The 18931-nt window shown below is 31.6% G+C and overlaps 2 protein-coding genes across 2 annotated transcripts; one reads left to right on the top strand and one right to left on the bottom strand.

Moving 5' to 3' along the window:
- Window positions 1-405: 405 nt before the first annotated feature.
- LOC124826001 (BTB/POZ domain-containing protein At5g03250-like) lies at window positions 406-3429 on the bottom strand. The gene is made up of 4 exons (XM_047298758.2): window positions 3296-3429; window positions 2689-2758; window positions 1284-2498; window positions 406-1194 (listed from the first exon to the last, which is right to left on the bottom strand). The coding sequence occupies exons 1-4, from the start codon at window positions 3352-3354 to the stop codon at window positions 685-687; spliced, it is 1854 nt and encodes a 617-aa protein (XP_047154714.1). The 5' UTR covers window positions 3355-3429; the 3' UTR covers window positions 406-684.
- A 7122-nt stretch (window positions 3430-10551) lies between these two features.
- On the top strand, window positions 10552-17453 carry LOC124826006 (Ribophorin I). Its single transcript, XM_047298769.2, has 9 exons — window positions 10552-10738; window positions 11230-11274; window positions 12156-12787; window positions 13581-13728; window positions 14273-14452; window positions 14557-14625; window positions 15469-15558; window positions 16967-17113; window positions 17206-17453. The coding sequence occupies exons 1-8, from the start codon at window positions 10628-10630 to the stop codon at window positions 17087-17089; spliced, it is 1398 nt and encodes a 465-aa protein (XP_047154725.1). The 5' UTR covers window positions 10552-10627; the 3' UTR covers window positions 17090-17113; window positions 17206-17453.
- Window positions 17454-18931: the final 1478 nt, after the last annotated feature.

Here is an 18931-nt window from a genome sequence, read left to right on the forward strand (position 1 = left end):
TGCAGAAAACCTCACAGTGGTTAAATGTGTCTCTTTTTTAAATTCTACATTACAACTCCCACATGATAACAACCTGGATAACCATGTCTGGACACTTATTCAAATGTTTTGTTTCTTACTAGTCAAGCAACATATAGCCAACATTCTTTCTCAACATATTGTTCAAAGTTTTCTACTTCCAACTTTCGATAAAATAAAAATCACTAATAGTAAACTGACCAATGTCTTTATAAGATTAGTTAGATAAAGGTTGAAAAACGTTTAAGAACGGCTAACATGAGGGTTTTTGCAAGTTGTAAGTAAAGTACTAACAAATAGTAGATGGAAGTATGGGAGAATTTCAGGATTGTTTCAACTAAACTATTTTACTGATGTAGTCTCTCCTTCATTGTGCAATGAACTACTCTTAAAACTTGAATGCTCAAAGATACTCCTTTGAATTTGGAGAAAGTGATCGTGAATGGAAGAACATAGATATATATAGAAAAGCTTCTTCAGTTTTCCAACTAAACATAAACGAGGGTATGGCAATAGCCATTTATGCTGACTAGAATGGCCTTGCCAAAAGAGAAACTGTTTCCAAGTTCTAATGTCTAAGTAGAATAAGGGAAGCAACTAGATGATCTTAAAACTTCAAAGAGAAAAAGGAAAAGCATTGCAAATTGTTTTTCAACTTCAAGTCTTTCATTTCACTTCCATGGCCTTTTCTTCCATCTGGGCTGTAGTTGCTGGTGATATTTTGGACTTCCGGCATGGCTTGGAGACATTGGCATTAGAGGGTTTAGGCACAAGCTTCCAACCCAATTTCCTAAGGAGCACGTTCCAACCTCCCTTTGACTTCATCATTTTTTCCAAATCTTGCTTCATGCTCAAGTACTCCTTCTCAAGTTCAGCCACTCTCTCTTTCATGTTATCAAAAGCCACAACCGGGTTGTGTGGAATGCTGCCATCATTTCTTATCAGAGGCAGATTTGCATTCAGGTTTTGTGAGTTCTCAACATTGTCAGAAGCAAAGAACCAGCCAGCAACAGATGTGCGCAGCTTCAGTTGTTCAAAGAACAAGACTTGGACTACTACACGAAGTGGTAATCTCTCATTTTGAGCTGCATGTGTGCTGGCTTCCAATGACAGCTTCTGGCAATTCATGAGCCTGCAGATTTGTTCCTTCTCCGAGTCTGTCAGCCAATGATGATTCTGAAATTTTGAGTCCGTTAGTATCCTTCATAGACCACATCACATTTTGCTACATTTAAGGAAGGAAAATTACAGATTTTATTTTGTACCTTGAGATATATATCAATGGCACGGTATAAACCGTCATCCAGGGTCCTGACATGATCAGGAATTACAGCAGCAAGTGATTGAAATTTTGGTAACTTCACATTTACATCAGGTGCAACTTCAGCTAAATAAGAATCTATCAGGTTAGCCACTTTTGCCATTGGGCTCAGAGGTTGAGAACTTGCAACTATTTGCCTTTCTTCCTCTATATCATTAGACGTAGTATCAATTAGGTCATGCTCTACAATCATGAAATGGTCAAGCATTCTTTGGACACAGTCAATGTCATGAACAGTCTCCATTGAGAATCCAATATTTGGAATCAAAAGATCTTCCAGATCTGCTTCATCTAATTGAGAACCAATCCTTTTCTCCAAGCTTGAACAGCAAGATGAACTAGCGTATAAGGCCATTGCTGTCCGCAGACACCCCAATAAAAACTTGGTTGGTGCTATGCCCTTTTCATTTGGCAGCAACTCCACTATTTCCTCAATAAGATTCCTCTGATCTGCTTCAGAAGGGGTAGAAAGAGATGACTTAAGAGAAGACGAGTTTCCACTCTGTGAGCTTGTTTGACTTCCCAATAAGGGGATGTGCTTTTTTGCATAGTAAACAAGGGATCCAGCAATTCTATTAGGTTTAATGTTTCGTGCACTAGCACCTCGTATGAACCTTTTATACAATGGCAAACTAAGAGAAGATACATCATCAAACCACCAATCTTCACCTGATGCCTTTGGAGTTAGGCTTATTCCATTCCACACTTCTGCATCCTCTGGACTCTGAGCAACACTTGGACCCGATGAGACAGGCAAATTAACCAAACTTTGATCTGCTACTTTCAGCACCAAAGAGTTTATACTACGTGAAGCGATGTGAAGCTCTTCAGCCATAGGTAAAACCTCCTCGCATGTTTTAAGAGCAACCAGAGTGTCTGTCCAGTAACCAAACACATGATTAAGGAATTTTTCTGTTTGCATGATGAGGTTCCCCTCTCCATAGTTCTCACTCATTTGGAGGTACTCTGCTGCACACCTGAGACCAACAACATTCGATGCAGTCAACTCCATTTTGACACCATAACAAAACTTAGCAACATGCAAAAAGGCCTTGGCTCCTCCAGGTAGACCATGCAGTTCCAAAACAGACTTATCAGGTTCGCATGGTACTTCTCTCATCAAACTTTCTAGCTCTCTGCTTCTTGATATCAGTGGAAACTGCTAACGCGGCAAGAAACGGATTAATCATGCAATGTGACTGGTAATGACAACAAACAAATGTATATAGTTTGAAGCATAACAGATGCTCCTATTGTTTTGTGATGCATTCAATGATATCTTAAAAACGCATGGTATGTATCTGGAGATATATTATTAGAAAGCAACAATAGAAAGTAAGAAAACACACCTTGTGGAGATGGAAAGATGTATCACCAATTTCAATGATGATATCACTTGGGAGTCCAGTTGAGCACAGCCTAGAAGAAGCCAACGAGGTTACTGATAATTGATAAACTATAACAAGATTTCACTGATAAAGAAAATGATGAATCATGTACAGAATATATAGACAGTGTTGATGTAACCGGGTTCAGAATTCGGCTTCAAATTTGTCGCTATAAACCAAAGAACAAGTAGGAATTTAATTGAAGTTATAATGTTCTCACATTGTGAATTCGATTTTGAACATCTGTTGGGAAAAATCACACAACAAATGGAATCATCCACGCATCCAAAAGATCTTAGATGAAACACACACAAAGGTTTATCATGTTGGTTATACAACTGATCTACTTTGTTTGAAACAGTGAAAACATATTCACTTCCATGCATGCATTCATCAGCCACCAATAGACAAGACAGAAACTTCTTCAGCATTAACCAAAACTAGTATTTCAAGCTTGTCAAAGGATGAAGGGAACATGCTATAACAGTGACACAACGTGAAGGGATAAAGATCGCTTATGAGATTATAGAGATGTAATTAAACAATAAGAAAGTGGAAAAGAACTGACCAACTTTGGCCATAGAGGTAAAACATTTCAGATTTGGATCCCAGCTTCATGCACGCCATTTGTGGCAAAATTTTCCTTCAAAGTGGCAAAGAAAATTAAAAGCTACATGATATCTATTCTCCTTTTTCTCTTTGTTTCTGTTTTGGGTACTGAGATTTTTTCCACGTTTTTCTCTCACAGAAATAATTTGTTATACCAATGTGTAGTGTGTATACTGATTCCGGTTCTAAAGGTGGAAATTTAGGAAGAAAAATAGGCTACAGCTGTTATGCTAATGTGTAATGAGAAGAGTGATTCTCTGTTGAAGCTGTTAGAATAATTTCGTAATAAAAATAAAACACTGTATCTTGGTTGGGTTGTGATGACGAAAATAACTATGTACTAAATTTTCACTTATGTAAGGAACTACATAGCATATTACATGACTTTAACAAAAGTTCTCTGTGCTTAAATCATGCTGATGAAGGCTCCATTTATTAGATTCTAATGTCAGTAACATTTATCAATAAAATAATTATTATATTACATTAAAAAATATATTTATTAAATTGTAATAAATAATTGATTTAAGAAAATCTATTGAATTTTATATTTATAAAAAATAATAGTTCACGTTAATAAAATTTATTACAAGCTTCTATCAAGAAAATATTATAAATTAAATATAAATAAAAATAATAATATCTAAAGTAAAAAAAAAAAAGTTATAAAACATATTTTAAAAGAAGAAATCATATACATATTTGATTTTACAAAAGAAAATAATTTTTTGGTAAAAATTGTAACAACCCGAAAATTCAAGACAAACAATTAATATGTTCCTTATATAGCATTAACAATTATGTGCGAAAAAAAAATTACAATACAATTCATAGCTAGATAAGATGGTCTTTTAATATATATATAAAAGAGACAAAAATAAACCTAACTACTATAATAAATTTAGACTCTTATTATTAAAAGACTAATGTAGTAAATAGACTCGTAAGACTATGCACTTATCTATTGTCCTTTTTCTCTTTTTCTCAGCAATAATAACTAAGTGAAACATAATATAACTCATCGAGTAGTAACATGGTTATCTACACTAACTCCTAACTTTCACCACCTAGTTATCTTCCTTTTTGTGAGTTAGATACTAGTAGAGTTAAAATAATACTATATCCCAAGTCTCATTCAATATACTTATTAAACTCATCATAAATTAACATTTTTTCTTGGAAATAACTAATTTAACACCCTTGAAATTAGAACTTCACATGTACACATGCATTTTCACACATATGATAAAAATAATAAAAGGTATTGCACAAGTAAAATCATTTAACAAGATATAATTCATTCAAAATATGAAAATATATCACATAAGTACCGCTTAGTGCCATAGAACCATTGTCATCACTTCATACATTTCTCATTCTTATCCACAATTTATAATATTTGCACACACACAACATTATACTAAAGTAACCAAATATGTTACATTTATTATGATAAGCTCAAATTTGATTTTTCCTTTATGTATTCTCTTAGCCTCAAGAATTAACACCTCATTCATGTTTACAAACAATTAGTGGATCAAACATGCTTTTAAATTACATCTTTAACAAAATCCGCACACTACACTGATATTAAGAAACTCCCAAATTTTGCAATGGTAAACTCTCAATCAACTTCACATTTCTAACACAATTTAACTTTTTTATTTAAACAATGCCTTTAACTTTCTCGTATTTAAATCAACATGCAATCATAGGATACACACTACACTACTTAAAATTAAAAAATATTAAGTTAAAATGTAAAGGAAAATAACCTCTTTACCTTTTGCAAGTTTGACTTAGAATCCTACTTCCTCTAAGACAGCTTAACACTCAAAATCCCTTATCTAAAAAAAATAATCAACAATCTAGGCAAAGTTTTTGTGTCTCCACTGGAAGAGATTTTAAAGAGAAGGAAAAAAAATCACATGCAACAAGAAAAGAGTTGCAGGCAAAGGAAGAAACAAATTATAACAAAATGACAGAAAATGGAATTACATTATAGGTCTTTATTGAGTTGTTTGGCCTGGTGATCCTTAATTTTAATTGGTACTATCGCAATTAATAAATTCTATCTAAATGGAATAACATTATATTCTAGTATGTGAGTTGGGTCAGGAATGTACTTTCTTAGTCGAGACATATGAAACACATTATGAATATTGGCTATACAAAGCAATGTCATACATTATAAGGTCAATTCTCCTCAATATTTAATAAGGTTCCATAAATTTTGGTGAAAGCTTTTTCTATTTTATAACTCTTCCTGCACTCGTAGTAAGATGTCCTATATCAAATTCTAAAGATCTCTTCAATTCAGCCAGAGAATAAGTGTTTTGCAAAAATGATATAATAAATGAAGTGAATACAAAAGGTAAAAATATGAAATAGGTCAGAACATATATATATATATATATATATATATATATATATATAGAAATTACTATTATAATAATATATTAATTCATTTAAATTTTGTATTTTCTTTCTAATAATATGTGTATGTATTGTTTTGTTATTGGTGAATTAGACATAATATCTGTAACATCCCTATTATATAATAACAATTATTACATAATAAAGACGTCAACATTCCAATAAAGAGAACAGTCGGATCATGACGTGTAATTAAATGTGAAATTACAGTCATCAAGAAATAAAAGGAACTGAAATTTAAACTTCAACAGTTTATAGATTCGAACACTACATGTGTTCAGATGGGAAACTCCTAAGAAGACTACTCTGCAACCTTAGTATCCTCCAGCTCTTACTCCAAAGGGATTTCCTCAACAACGTCTGCTCCCATCCAAGTGGATGATCATCGCCAGAGAAACATACCCAAACAGCACACAACACAAACAAGTGCAAGGGTGAGCTAGATATATAAAAAAAACATGTTATATCAATATCACAGTTAACTCATGGTGTCATACATAGATTTATATAAAAGAACAATTATAGCATGCTCATTGAACCACGACTCACACATCTTTACACTCGCATAGTTCTGCTGGCACTTTCCAACACTATGCAAGGTAAATCCACACATATGACTCATCCGGATTTGTATAACTGTCGAACCAACAGTCGTCTTTGCACTCGCATAGTCTGTTGGTCTTTCTCCAACACTAGCAAGGTAAATCCCCAACCTGCCTATCTCTGCCATCAAAGGCTATAGACGAGGACCTCCCTCTACTCTCACCACTGACACTGTTCTTCTCTATGTGAGCATGAACAATGCTTTGAGTGTAGGGATAGACAGACCGATCCTAGGTTCACTACAGTTATACTCAACAACCACAACATTACATAGTCATCTCTCCCTGAGATGTCCAATTCATACTCACATACATCATTATAGTTCACAACCATGTTCAGATGCATAATTCAAATGCAATAAAATTCAATCATTTTAGAAATCATACAAACTGAATATATCACAAAATAAATTAACAGTACATAATCTGTTCAATAGGATTTAAGTTAAAAACTTGTCGAGTAGACTTCCAGGAAAGAGAGGTGCGTCACAATGGACAACTTAAGTACCAAATCTTTCCTTAGCCAAAGCGTTCCTCAACTAGTTTTTAACAAATTTCTTATTTACAGATTTAAAACAACAGCATATAATATTAACACCGAAATTTAATATAGATATCAAAAAATAGAAATTAAGCAATATTAAGATCCCTGAGAAGATACGAAATTAATATCTCTAAATCTGTAACTCCGATTTCAAATCTGAATGGTCACAATAATTCACTATTTGTTATAAACTACATATTAAAATTTCAGGTTGATCCAACGGTTAACTAGATAGATATTGAGGTTTTACCGAGGTAACTCAAGTGCAGAATTTTAAGTGGTTTTCAATTATACTCAAAATGCGAAACTAATTTCCCTAAGCACAGACATTTAATTACAAATCTGAACGGTCAAAATGACTTAATATGTCTTATGAATTACATACTAAATTTTGGGCTCAATCTAACGGTAAATAAAATATATATGAAATTTTTACCATAATAACTTAAGAACAGAAATATAGTGTTCATCAGATTTTTCAAAACTTAAAAATTATTTTCTCCAAACATAGACTTTTAATTTATAATCCGATCGGTCAAAGTGTATTAATATATCTTAGGAATCATATATAAAATTTTCAAGTTGATCTAACGGTCAAATAAGTCGTAATATATATTTTACCGAGATGACTCAGTAATAGATCTACAGGGGTAATTAATTTACTCAAACATGCAGGATTTATTTCTCTAAGTACAGACTTCTAATTACAAATCCCAACGGTCAAAGTGAAGAAATAGGTTTTAGGATTCATATATTAAAATTTTAGCTAAATCCAACGGTCAAAATAATTAAAAGAAAAGTTTTACCATACTAACTCGAAAATAAGAAAATTATAATCATGAAAACTAAATTTATGTAAATGAATAGATAACTACCATTACCAAAATTTTAACATACTCATAACTCATATTCATTATCATAACATGGATAAAAAATCATATACAAGAAAAAGATTAGCTCCCCTTACTTCTATTCCAGACTTAATCTCCTGCTCCGAATTTGTTTCCCTGAAACCCTTCAGAACCTCTACTCTTCTTGCAACTAAAAATTTCTCCCTAACTCTTTCTTCTCTATTTCTCAAGCTCTCACTTGATTCCTCTTTTCTTGGTGCAAAATAACCTTCCCTCCTATGGCTATTTATAGGTAAAAAATTTACTATTCATTAATATTTTAATATTATTTATTATTTTAATATTATTTAAAAATAATATTTCAATCATTTTCTCACCAAATCTGATCCTAATTTTTACCTACTACTTTCTTCCATGCTAAGGAATCTTAATGCTGAAAATTTATTTTTACTATTTACTTTTTACTATTTACTATTTACTTTTTACTATTTACTATTTACTTTTTACTATTCAATTTAAAAAAAATTTACTAAATAAGTTACCAAAAATTTGAACCTCTCCTTCTAAAATTACTATAATTTTATATCCAAAATTTACATTTTTCTATCCATTAAAATTATTATTACTAATAAAATACTAAAATTTACTACTATAAATATTTTCTTTTTTTTTTTTTTCATGGGTCTTACAATATAATTCCTGAAAATAAAATAAAAAAAGGTTTAAGAAGTATATTATTTTATTATGGCATTGAATCAAGTTTTTTTTTTTAATTATCTGATACAATTTTAATACAATTTTTTAAAAATGTACAAAGATTTATCAGATCCGGTAGAGAAAATTAATCAATTTCAATATAAACATTGTTTGGTTATCTATTAAATTAGTTTAGTCATGGTTATGTTACTTAATCATGTTATTTTTATTGTAGAATAATATTTTTAACAAATGTTCATCGAATTTAACTTATTATTTGGAAAAGAAATGGTTTTATGTGATTCAAAATTGGCATACTTTTAAATAGGTTTAATAGCCAATTTAGTCCCTACTTTGGTTGAAAAATCTCAATTTAGTCCCTCGTTATAAAAGTGTTTTACATTAGTCCTAACTTTTAAAATAGTGGGTCAGATTGGTCCCTTTCGTTAAATATAAGTTAACGAAATTAATGGATGATGATGTGACACAGCTTAAAGCTGATGTGTTAGATTGGTCCCTCGTTAGCTTTAAGTTGTGTCACATCATCATCCATTAATTTTGTTAACTTATATTTAACATAAAGGACCAATCTGACCCACTATTTTAAAAGTTAGGACTAATTCAAAACACTTTTATAACGAGGGACTAAATTGAGATTTTTCAACCAAAGTGAGGACTAAATTGGCTATTAAACCTTTTAAATAAAAGTGATCAATGATGGTAAGTAAATACTTTATCATTAGAAAAGGAAACGCGTGTTACCCCTCAATTTTCATTTTCAAAAAAGGCATTAAACCAACTTTTTTTTATTATGTAAAAATATTAAGTTTAAAATAATTGTTTTAACCTAAGTTCATGCCTAAAAGAAGATCCTAAGATAGATCAACACTTTTATTTTTCACATGTATAAAAATATGAGATTAGTTTAAAGTGAGAAAGTGATGGTCTATTAAACTAAAATTATCTTATAAACTTAAACTACCTATAATCCATCATTTCCTTACTTCTTGAAGTTAAATTTATTGAGATTAATTAGTAACAATAAGATAAATATATTAGTTGTTTGATTGGACTTAGTCAACTTTAATTAATATTTACAAGCCTGTTATCATTACATTTATTTTTTTTCTTACTAAACTCATAAATATGTTATCCTTTATTTTTTTTCGTGTCTAATTTTAAACCATTTCTCATCGATCAAAAGTATGAGAGAGAGGAAGGAGAAGAAGAAACATAGGTGAAATGAAAGATTAAGTGTAAAGATGGAGAGAAAGGAAAATAAAAAGTATTAGGAGAAAAACAACTATTTAAACCCTTAATTCAAGCCCTTAATTCGTGGGTTGATTCTGATTCATCTAAAATTAAATTTTATTTTTTTGTCAGTTTAATAAGAAATATTTTAAAATTTCCATATTCCAAAGACTCATATAAATTGGGTTGTGACATAGTTGGGATGGAGTTGGTTCCAAAAATTAAATTAGTTCATTTTTAATATATTTTTAATTATTTTCTTTCATTTGCTTTGTAAGTTATGTGTTGTAGTTTTTACATGATATTTTACTAATATTATTTTTTTCCTTCATATTAATATTTTTTATAATTTTATTTTAAAAGTTTATAAAATATTTTGTTTTTAAATATTTGTAAATATCCACGAATATTTGCACGTTGTATATTTGAAATTAATATATAATGGATAACAAGAGAAGTAACTAGTAAAATTTTTTTTATTATGGGTTGGATAATAGGTAAACATTATCCATACTCGACCTAACTCGTTGTCAATATGTGTATACTCATTACCTATTAAGATTAGATAAATATATTATATCGATTGGATATGAAAATGAAAATGAGTTTTTTTTTTTGGAAAATGAGTATGAAATAATTAAATCTGTCTCACTCTCCCTGTTGTTATTCCTATCACTAGATATCACTTTTATATTTTTATTATAATTTTAATGAGAGTAATTTGGGATTTATAAGTTTTATGGGGGTGCAGGAAGAAGCAGTACATTTAAAAAAACCCAATTGTTTTTATTTGACCCAAAGTGATACCAGAGCATCCTCTACGGTTGAATTGGGAGTTACTACACCCCAATCTAATAAACCCAAAATTGCAGTGTAGACTTCAGAGTCTTCCTCTGCATCTGTCTACACCAATGGCAATGGTCCCTCAACCTCTGTTAATCCTTCTCTTCTTTCTCTCCCTTCTGTCAATTGTCAACTCCTCTCCTTCACAACACATTCAGATCGTCGATGCCGAACGCAGGGTAAGTTTTTTCTTTTCTCGATAACACGCACGTCGGCTTTCGATCAAGATCCGTGTCAAAATGGGAAAATTGTTCTCCTCTGCTGATTAGTGCCTAGAAAATTTGAACTTGCTCTATGGGTATAACAATGAGTATCGTAGATTCATCTGAATGGTAATTCTTGTGTGAACTATGCGTGCCATCTGTGTTTTGTTGCTTACTCTTGTGCTTTTTAGAGTTCTGGAAAATTGAGATTACATTATTCTTGCTCGTTTGTTAAAAAGAGTTGTAGTGTATGATTTGGGGTGCGTATAAGTGGACTAGTTTGTCCTGTTCATGGAATACTATTTTTGATAAATTAAATAGATGACTTTTATTTTTTTCTTCAAAACAATTGTTATATTTCTGTGTTCTTTTTTTGAGGTAATGTTGGATGTGTTCCACTATATTTGGCGCCGTCCAAATGCTCATTTCTATATATTGCATGACTAATATGCCAACGACCCTTGCAGATTGACTTGACCTCCCACATTATTAAGGTGTACTTGACATTGAAGGTAACCTCTCCATACTATTACTCTTTTGATAGTAGGATTGTGTTTGGATAATTTTTCCCTCGAGCATTTGTAGGATAAGAAGATTAGAAGAAAAGATGAAATAAGTTTTTTCATTGGCTAAAGTTAGTTTATGTACAAGTGAAAAGTCAGATTTTTTAGAAGCGAGATTTTTTATAAATTAGTTTGCACACAAGTTTTAACTTATGGATTTTTTTTTCTTCGTTTCTTCTTCTGGAAATGCTTATAGAAAAGTTTCTAACTCTGGTGTTTGTCTGGGTTTAAGTTTTGCATATCTGTAAACTATGTTCCATCTTCAGCTGGGAATAGGGACTTGGCTTTAAGTATAATATTTGATTAAGTACTGGCATGTAAAAGTCATGTTTAAGTTGGCTAGATGAATTTTATTTGTTATAATTTTATGAAAAGTGGCTTGAATCAAACTTACGTCTATACAAAACAATGTGATGACATTAGCATATCTCAACCATGCGTAGTGTTTTCTGAGTTTCACTTTTGCCAAATTTGATTAGAGTTATCTTTTGCAAACACTTAGGACATGTTTGGTATGCACAACATGAAAGGGGAAGGACCTTGTGGACATTTATTCTTTTAATGATGGCCATCAACTAAACATTTTAGCAAATGCATGAAAAAACAAAAATGGGGGGTGTGGGTAGGGCGGGGGCGGGTTGGGGTTGTCGGGTCTAAGAATGATTGAGTCTATCAAAGTCTATAACATGTTTTGGATTCTTAGACCAACAAATCGTTATTTGTTGGACCAAATTTTAACTTGAAATTATTTGTTTTTATTTCTTTTCGATGGATTGTGCTATCAAATACAAAATTTGTTGATTTTATATTTATGAGAGTTTTTCTTTCAGGTGGAAAATTTGGGAACATCTGCTGCTTCTGAAGTACTTCTGGCCTTTTCGCCCGCTGAAGTTGAACGTCTAGCATTACTCAAAGCCGCTGCAACTTCTGGGAAAAGGAAGAAGAAAACTTACGTTCCTCTTGATGTCAAATCTGCTGAGCAGCCTGATGGACCAAATGGAACTAAGTTTTTCTCTATAACTTTGTTAACTCCACTTAGTAAAGGGGAAACCACGACACTAGAGGTTCTTTACATATTGACACGTTCTTTGGAACCTTTTCCAGTGGAAATAAGTCAATCAGAGCCACAGTTGGTTTATTTCCGTGATAGTGCAATATTATTGTCTCCCTATCATGTCAAACAACAGACAACTTTTCTCAAGACACCAAGCACTCGGGTAGAATCATTCACGGTGGTGGACCCCACTAAACGTGCTGGTACAGAGTTGAAATATGGGCCATATGAAAATCATCCCCCGTATTCATATTCTCCCGTACTTGTTCATTTTGAAAATAACAATCCATTTGCTGTTGTTGAGGAGCTAGAACGTGAAATAGAAATATCTCATTGGGGAAGCATTCAAGTCACTGAGCGATATAGCTTGGTCCATGCCGGTGCTCAACATAAAGGTGTTTTTTCAAGGTATATTTGTTATCTCCGTTTTACTTGATGCTACAGATCTGCATTCAGTTCTTTGGGAGACATATATATCCGTTAAAATTTAGAAGAAATAAAAAAATTACATACATGTCAAGATAACAGAAGGAAATAGTTATTAGTTTAAGATTTTGGAATGATCTCTTTCTAATGTTTTTATTGATTTGTTTTATGCTTATTATTCTTATGTGTGTTGTAATTTGTCAAAGTGTTCTCATCTCACCTCTAGAAACATTGTCTAGTTTCTCACAATTATATATATATAAAGGCTGATGTACTATTTCAAATTAATCAATTGAATAAAAATCTTCTTTCCTTCATATTAATCCTTGCAAGTGGTACTAACTTCAAGTATTGTCTCTTTACTACATGTTTTAGGGCAACATTTGATGACAGCATCTATGAATTGTTTTTTAAAAATTAGTTAACTGCTGAAAAAGGACCATTTTAAGATTTTTATCACATCCAGGCAAGAACAGATAGATTGGCACTTTCTTCGTGAGCACCCTGTGTTATTTATTCTATATTTGTATAGATTGGCACGGACTCAAACTGTAGTTTTACTCCAGTATTTGAACTTCCGAGAGTTGAAATGGCCTCAGTTTTAACATGTATTTTACCAATTGTTCAGCTGGATGAAAGTAAATGAAACATTAACTATAATATCTCTTGGTTTATATGTTATTTTTATATTCTTCTAAATTTATTCTGACATTTTATTTTCCCCTTCATATATAATTTTTTTCTGTGTGCATAACTGGAGTTTTTCTGTTGGCAGGGTTGAATATCAAACTAGACCTGGTGGTACTGGTGTTTCATCATTTAAACATCTTTTAGCAAAACTACCCCCTAGGGTCCACTCAGTATACTACAGGGATGGAATAGGAAATATTTCCTCTTCACATCTTCGTACAGATTCTCGGAAGGTAATATATGTTTTTGGGACTTTAAAAAGGATTATTTTTCTCCCATCCTTCTTGACATCATCATGCACCATTTCTTTTCTTTTTCTCCCTCTTTCTTTTGCAAAACTTGGGGTGAAGAACACTAGAAAACAAGTATAGTGCTGTGTCAACTCAAATAGGTGACCACATGGCTGTGTTCATCATAAGTGGGACATGATGCTTTTTCTGCTTGAAAGTAATGTCATCCATGTCAACATAAAGAGCACCATCATCTTCTGTATTTGGTCTATATGTATGCTTTACTGGACTACTGGTTAACATTAACTTCATAATGAATTGATAGAAACTGAAGTATGAAATTATGAATGGAAGGGATGATTTCTTCTTGGGAATTCTTCTATATTAATGAAGAGTAGACGATGTAAGTGTTATTGTTGATATATATAGATCACTGAGGGATTTAGTCTTGAATGACAACTAGATCATTTTTGTTTTTGAACATAATCGTTCTTGTAAAATGTCATGTTTTCTGATTCATACTTATTTACACGTTTATTGTTTGCAGTCAGAACTTGAAATTGAACCTCGTTATCCTCTATTTGGAGGCTGGAAAGCAACCTTTGTCATTGGCTATGGACTACCGTTGCAAGACTTCCTTTTTGAATCTCCAGATGGCAGAAGATACCTCAATTTTACTTTTGGTTGCCCTCTTGTCGAGACAGTGGTTGATAAATTGATTATAAAAGTGGGTTTATTATGTAGCTGAAAATTGTTCTCCTTGCTTCAACTGCTTTTGTATGCAAACGTGGAGGTTTAATTTACCCTTCTTGTTGAACCATTAAAATTCAGGTTGTGCTGCCGGAGGGATCCAAAGATCCCACAGCTGAGATTCCTTTTGAAGTAAAGCAGCATCTAGAGGTAATGTTCTCTTAAGATAATGATTTTCGTTCAACATTGGTTTAGTTTCAACTTTCGACTGCAGTCAAAGCTTCATCTGTATTAAATCTTAGATGGAACATGTGCACTTGTGACTTTTAATTGCATCAGTTGCATTTCTCTATCTTATAATCAGGGATCAATGTCTATATTAAGCTTTCAAAGTGATCAATTTAGCTCACAGAATTGAAAGAGGGCAGGAAAAAATCCCTCTACCAAATAGGGCATTTCAATCAGTACCATGATGAATTGAGGATATAATGTATGAATATATTACATATACTTCTTTACTGTCTGGTCGAATTACCATCATACATGATGATTTGACCTTCTTGAACTTGTGCATTACATATTTATATATTGAGAAAATCTCCTCAAAAGTGGGACCTGGCTCTGAGGTCCTACTATTTTATAAGTCTTGTTGAGTAGAACGTGTACTCGTTGTAATGCACCAGTACTCAACTTGATTAGTGGTGCAGTGATTTGTACTATAACGTACATAACGTATAATATAAATTATTCAGAGTCGCTTCTCCTCTTTCCCGTCACGCACCTCCATCCTATAACTAGAAGTACACAACTTATTGCGAAAAGGAAAAAGGGGGTGGGTGTATCAATATGTTAAAGAAATTTTTCATTTCGTAATCTTTGACTAAAATAGTATATTGTCTAGATATACAATTTAACTTCAATTTCTCCAAGATAATTCATTTTTATTCTCTAGGTATAGTTTGATTCTCCTATTGAAGAATTTCACTTGCTGTATTTGTAGCATAAAGCATTTGACTCCCTGCAGCTAAAATGGTTTTAATTTGAACTTTGCAGATCAAGTATTCATATCTTGATGTTGTCGGCAGGACAGTGGTGGTTCTAGAAAAAAGAAATGTAGTTCCTGAGCATAATACTCGTTTCCAGGTATTTACCAAATCTAATGCGAAAAAACAAATAGAAAATTATAAAGCTGGTTTGGTAAGAGAGCATTTCATGAATTCTAAGATAATAATTTTGCTTATTGCGGCCCAAATCAGGGACTAATGCTACTTTTATTTAAATGTGATGATGTTGATGCAACAAAATTTGTTGACACCATGTTAATGGGAAAAAAATTAGTCTAGAGCATATATTACCTGTCAATTCCAGTTAATAAATGAGGCATTTTAAACAATGTCGTGTTTATGCAAATGGATGGAGGTCTTACTGCAGATGAAAATTATGTTTGGCTTGAATCTGTTTATTTACCCTGTTTGGTAATGTTATGCCTTCGGTTCTTAATTTTTGGCTTAAAGCTTACAAACGATGTATGGAAAAACTCTTCTTAGACCCCCTTTTGTTTGCCCGTAATTTTTTCTTAGTGGCAAAATCCAGGAACAAAATGTTTTTCTGGTATTCTCAAATAATTTTAAACAAAATTCTCTTTGCCTTCTATTCTCAGACGACAAAACATGTAAAAGCATTAGGGTCCTTTCTCTATCACTACTTAATTTACTCTGATTCTTGTCCTCGTGCCCTTGTTGGCTTGTCTTTACCTTGTGTTTGGATAAGACATTTGTTCAATTCTAAGAAATTGAAATGAATGATATTTTAATTGTTTGTAATTGAATTTTCTTCATATTTTTTTGAATATTTTGTTTGGATAGAGCAATTATCCTACATTTACATTTTTCTTGTTTGGATAAAGTAATTAAATTTCTCTTTTAAGATAAAATTCCATTTTAAAAATATTTATTTTAAAATATAAAATTTTAAGATTAAACTTTATAAAATAATATTAGTCAAATTTTAATATTTAAATAATATTTAACAATTTAATATTTTTCAATATATATGTATTTCTGTATAAAGAGAAAATGACTAGTGGTGGAATTTCATTTTTCTTTCTATTGCGTGCATTTCAAATTCTATTGTTTTAGTTATTTGAAATTCCTTCTAAAAATTTATAAATTTCAATTTTTCTTTTAGTTTCTTCATTCAAACAACTCATTTTACTCCGAAGAATTTTAAATTCACTAAATAAATGAATTACTTCTTAAATTACCTCATCTAAACCCATTAGTCTATATTTGTTTATTAGCATGCTCGTTATATTGTTTATTTTCATATCTGATAGAATTTTTTTCTTCTGAAACCTTATAATTGAATCTGAAAAAGTAATGTAAAACACTTAGCACTGTCTTTAATATTTGCAACTACAATAATGGAAGGCATAACATATTGTATAATATGTTATGAAATCATGGACTTATTTTCCAAATAAATTTCTACACAATGAATTACCTTAAAGTCTGGTATGGTCTAACCAATTTTTGTTTTCATTTTTTGGTAGGTATACTATGGTTTTAACCCTATATTCATGCTTGCTGAGCCATTGATGCTGGTATCTGCATTTTTCTTGCTTTTTGTTACTTCTGTGGCATATCTTCACATTGATCTTTCCATACGCAAGTGAAGAACATAACCAGTTTCTTGAAAGGTACGTGTTAAATCCCTCTTCTGACTATTTTTATGATTAAAACATTCTCTTTGGCCGTGCCCTCTATTGAAGTATTGTGCCTTTCTTAACAGGCAGTGACTGAGCAGATCCAAGGGTTCCTTATTTTTGGAATTTCATATTGCATTTTTGACAATATTGTGTGGTGTTAAGAGGACTGATTGCAATTATAGAGTTTACTTGCTTGTACAATTTTCCAATGGCAATTTGATCTTAGGCACTTAATTGTAAGAAACCTGTAAGATTTTACTGTGTAGGCATTAGAAATATTTATGTGAAACTTAGTAATCAATATACAAACTTGAATGAAATTGAAAGGAAAGAGTCGTATTCAATAATCTATATTATAATCATTTCGTTAAAAGACAATCCGCAATGCCTTTTTGGATAGGGTAACTTTTAAGTTAAAAGTAGATTTTCCCAGTTAGTTTTGCTTTGTAAATTTATAATATAGCTACAAAATCTCATTATAAATAAACAATATTCATAGTGGAATGTGAAATTAATGTGAGAAATACCATTTAAACCGAGTTTTTGGTCGGACTGATCTTAGTTCGAATCAACACATTACTACATTCATACATTTTAGTTGAGTCATCTTAGAGTCGTAAATAGTCTTATTAGTTAAGCTATGTTAAATTGTATAGTAATGCTGCTTGTTACTTTCTGCACCCCACACTTTCTTTGCGTACCTCCCAAATTTTGAAAATAACATTTTACCTTATCACATGTTTTTCAAAATTTTCGGAACAAGGTTTTTAAAATTTTGGTTTAATTGCTTCCTTTGTCCCCAGTTTGGTTGAATTGTGTCAAATTCATCCTCATTTTTAAAAAAGTTTCATTGTCGTCCTCACGTGGTGTAAAAGTTTCATTGTCGTCCTCACGTGGTGTAAAAGTGTCAATTGAATCCAAACATAGAAAAAATTTGTGTCAAAGTAGTCATTTTTCCTATATCTCTGTGTCTTCCTTTCATACAATCAAGTACAGATATTCATTTTACCTTATCCAATTTAAGGCTTTTCATAGCTCCAGAGAAGTGACATATGAAAGGAAGACACAGATATATAGGAAAAATGACTACTTTGACACAAATTTTTTCTATGTTTGGATTCAATTGACACTTTTATACCACGTGAGGACGACAATGAAACTTTTTTAAAAATGAGGATGAATTTGACACAATTCAACCAAACTGGGGACAAAGGAAGCAATTAAACCTAAAATTTTCAAAACACATGAAAGGCGTTCTAAAAAGAACTTTTTAGAATAAGGTTTCATTTGGAATGAATATAATATTTTCCGACATAAGTTTTTCAAAATATTTTACATAAAATGTTTTGTAAAAAGTTTTTTTTTTTTTGTGTTTTCTCTCTTATTTTAAAATTTTCTTTCTTTGATAACATTATTTTTCTTTTTCTTTGTAATAATGCTAATGATAAATGTGGTGATAGTGACAACAGTGGTAGTATGGTGTAGCGTTTAATTTTCTTTATTTGTATGGAATGCAGTTAATAATTGTTGATGTAGAGGAAGCAATGGCCAGACATCATTTCGGCAATTACTTCCTATCATTTTTTTCCTACACACTGTTATTTTCGGAATTAACTTTCCGAAATATAATAAATAATTTCGGAATTTGTTTTTTCAGAAATCAATCTCTAAATTCTACGGAAAACATTTTTGGAAAGTTTTTGATGGGGGTGCAGGAAGCTTTAGCCCATTTTGAATACAGAAGCTTTGCCTTTTAAGGGCCTAAGCAGCTTAGATAAGAACTTTACATTTAATTTAAACAATCTAACA

The sequence above is a fragment of the Vigna umbellata genome, chromosome 8 (genome assembly GCF_029865625.1).
Source record: "Vigna umbellata cultivar VRB3 chromosome 8, Vumbellata_1.0, whole genome shotgun sequence".
NCBI classification, from domain to species: domain Eukaryota; kingdom Viridiplantae; phylum Streptophyta; class Magnoliopsida; order Fabales; family Fabaceae; genus Vigna; species Vigna umbellata.

Coding starts and splice junctions, on each gene's coding strand:
- LOC124826006 (XM_047298769.2), top strand. CDS start 10,628: ATGGCAATGGTCCCTCAACCTCTGTTAATCCTTCTCTTCTTTCTCTCC. Junction 10,739..11,229: donor TCGTCGATGCCGAACGCAGG/GTAAGTTTTTTC, acceptor CGACCCTTGCAG/ATTGACTTGACCTCCCACAT. Junction 14,453..14,556: donor TTGATAAATTGATTATAAAA/GTGGGTTTATTA, acceptor ATTAAAATTCAG/GTTGTGCTGCCGGAGGGATC.
- LOC124826001 (XM_047298758.2), bottom strand. CDS start 3,354: ATGGCGTGCATGAAGCTGGGATCCAAATCTGAAATGTTTTACCTCTAT. Junction 2,759..3,295: donor TACCTCTATGGCCAAAGTTG/GTCAGTTCTTTT, acceptor GGCTTCTTCTAG/GCTGTGCTCAACTGGACTCC. Junction 2,499..2,688: donor CATCTTTCCATCTCCACAAG/GTGTGTTTTCTT, acceptor CCGCGTTAGCAG/TTTCCACTGATATCAAGAAG.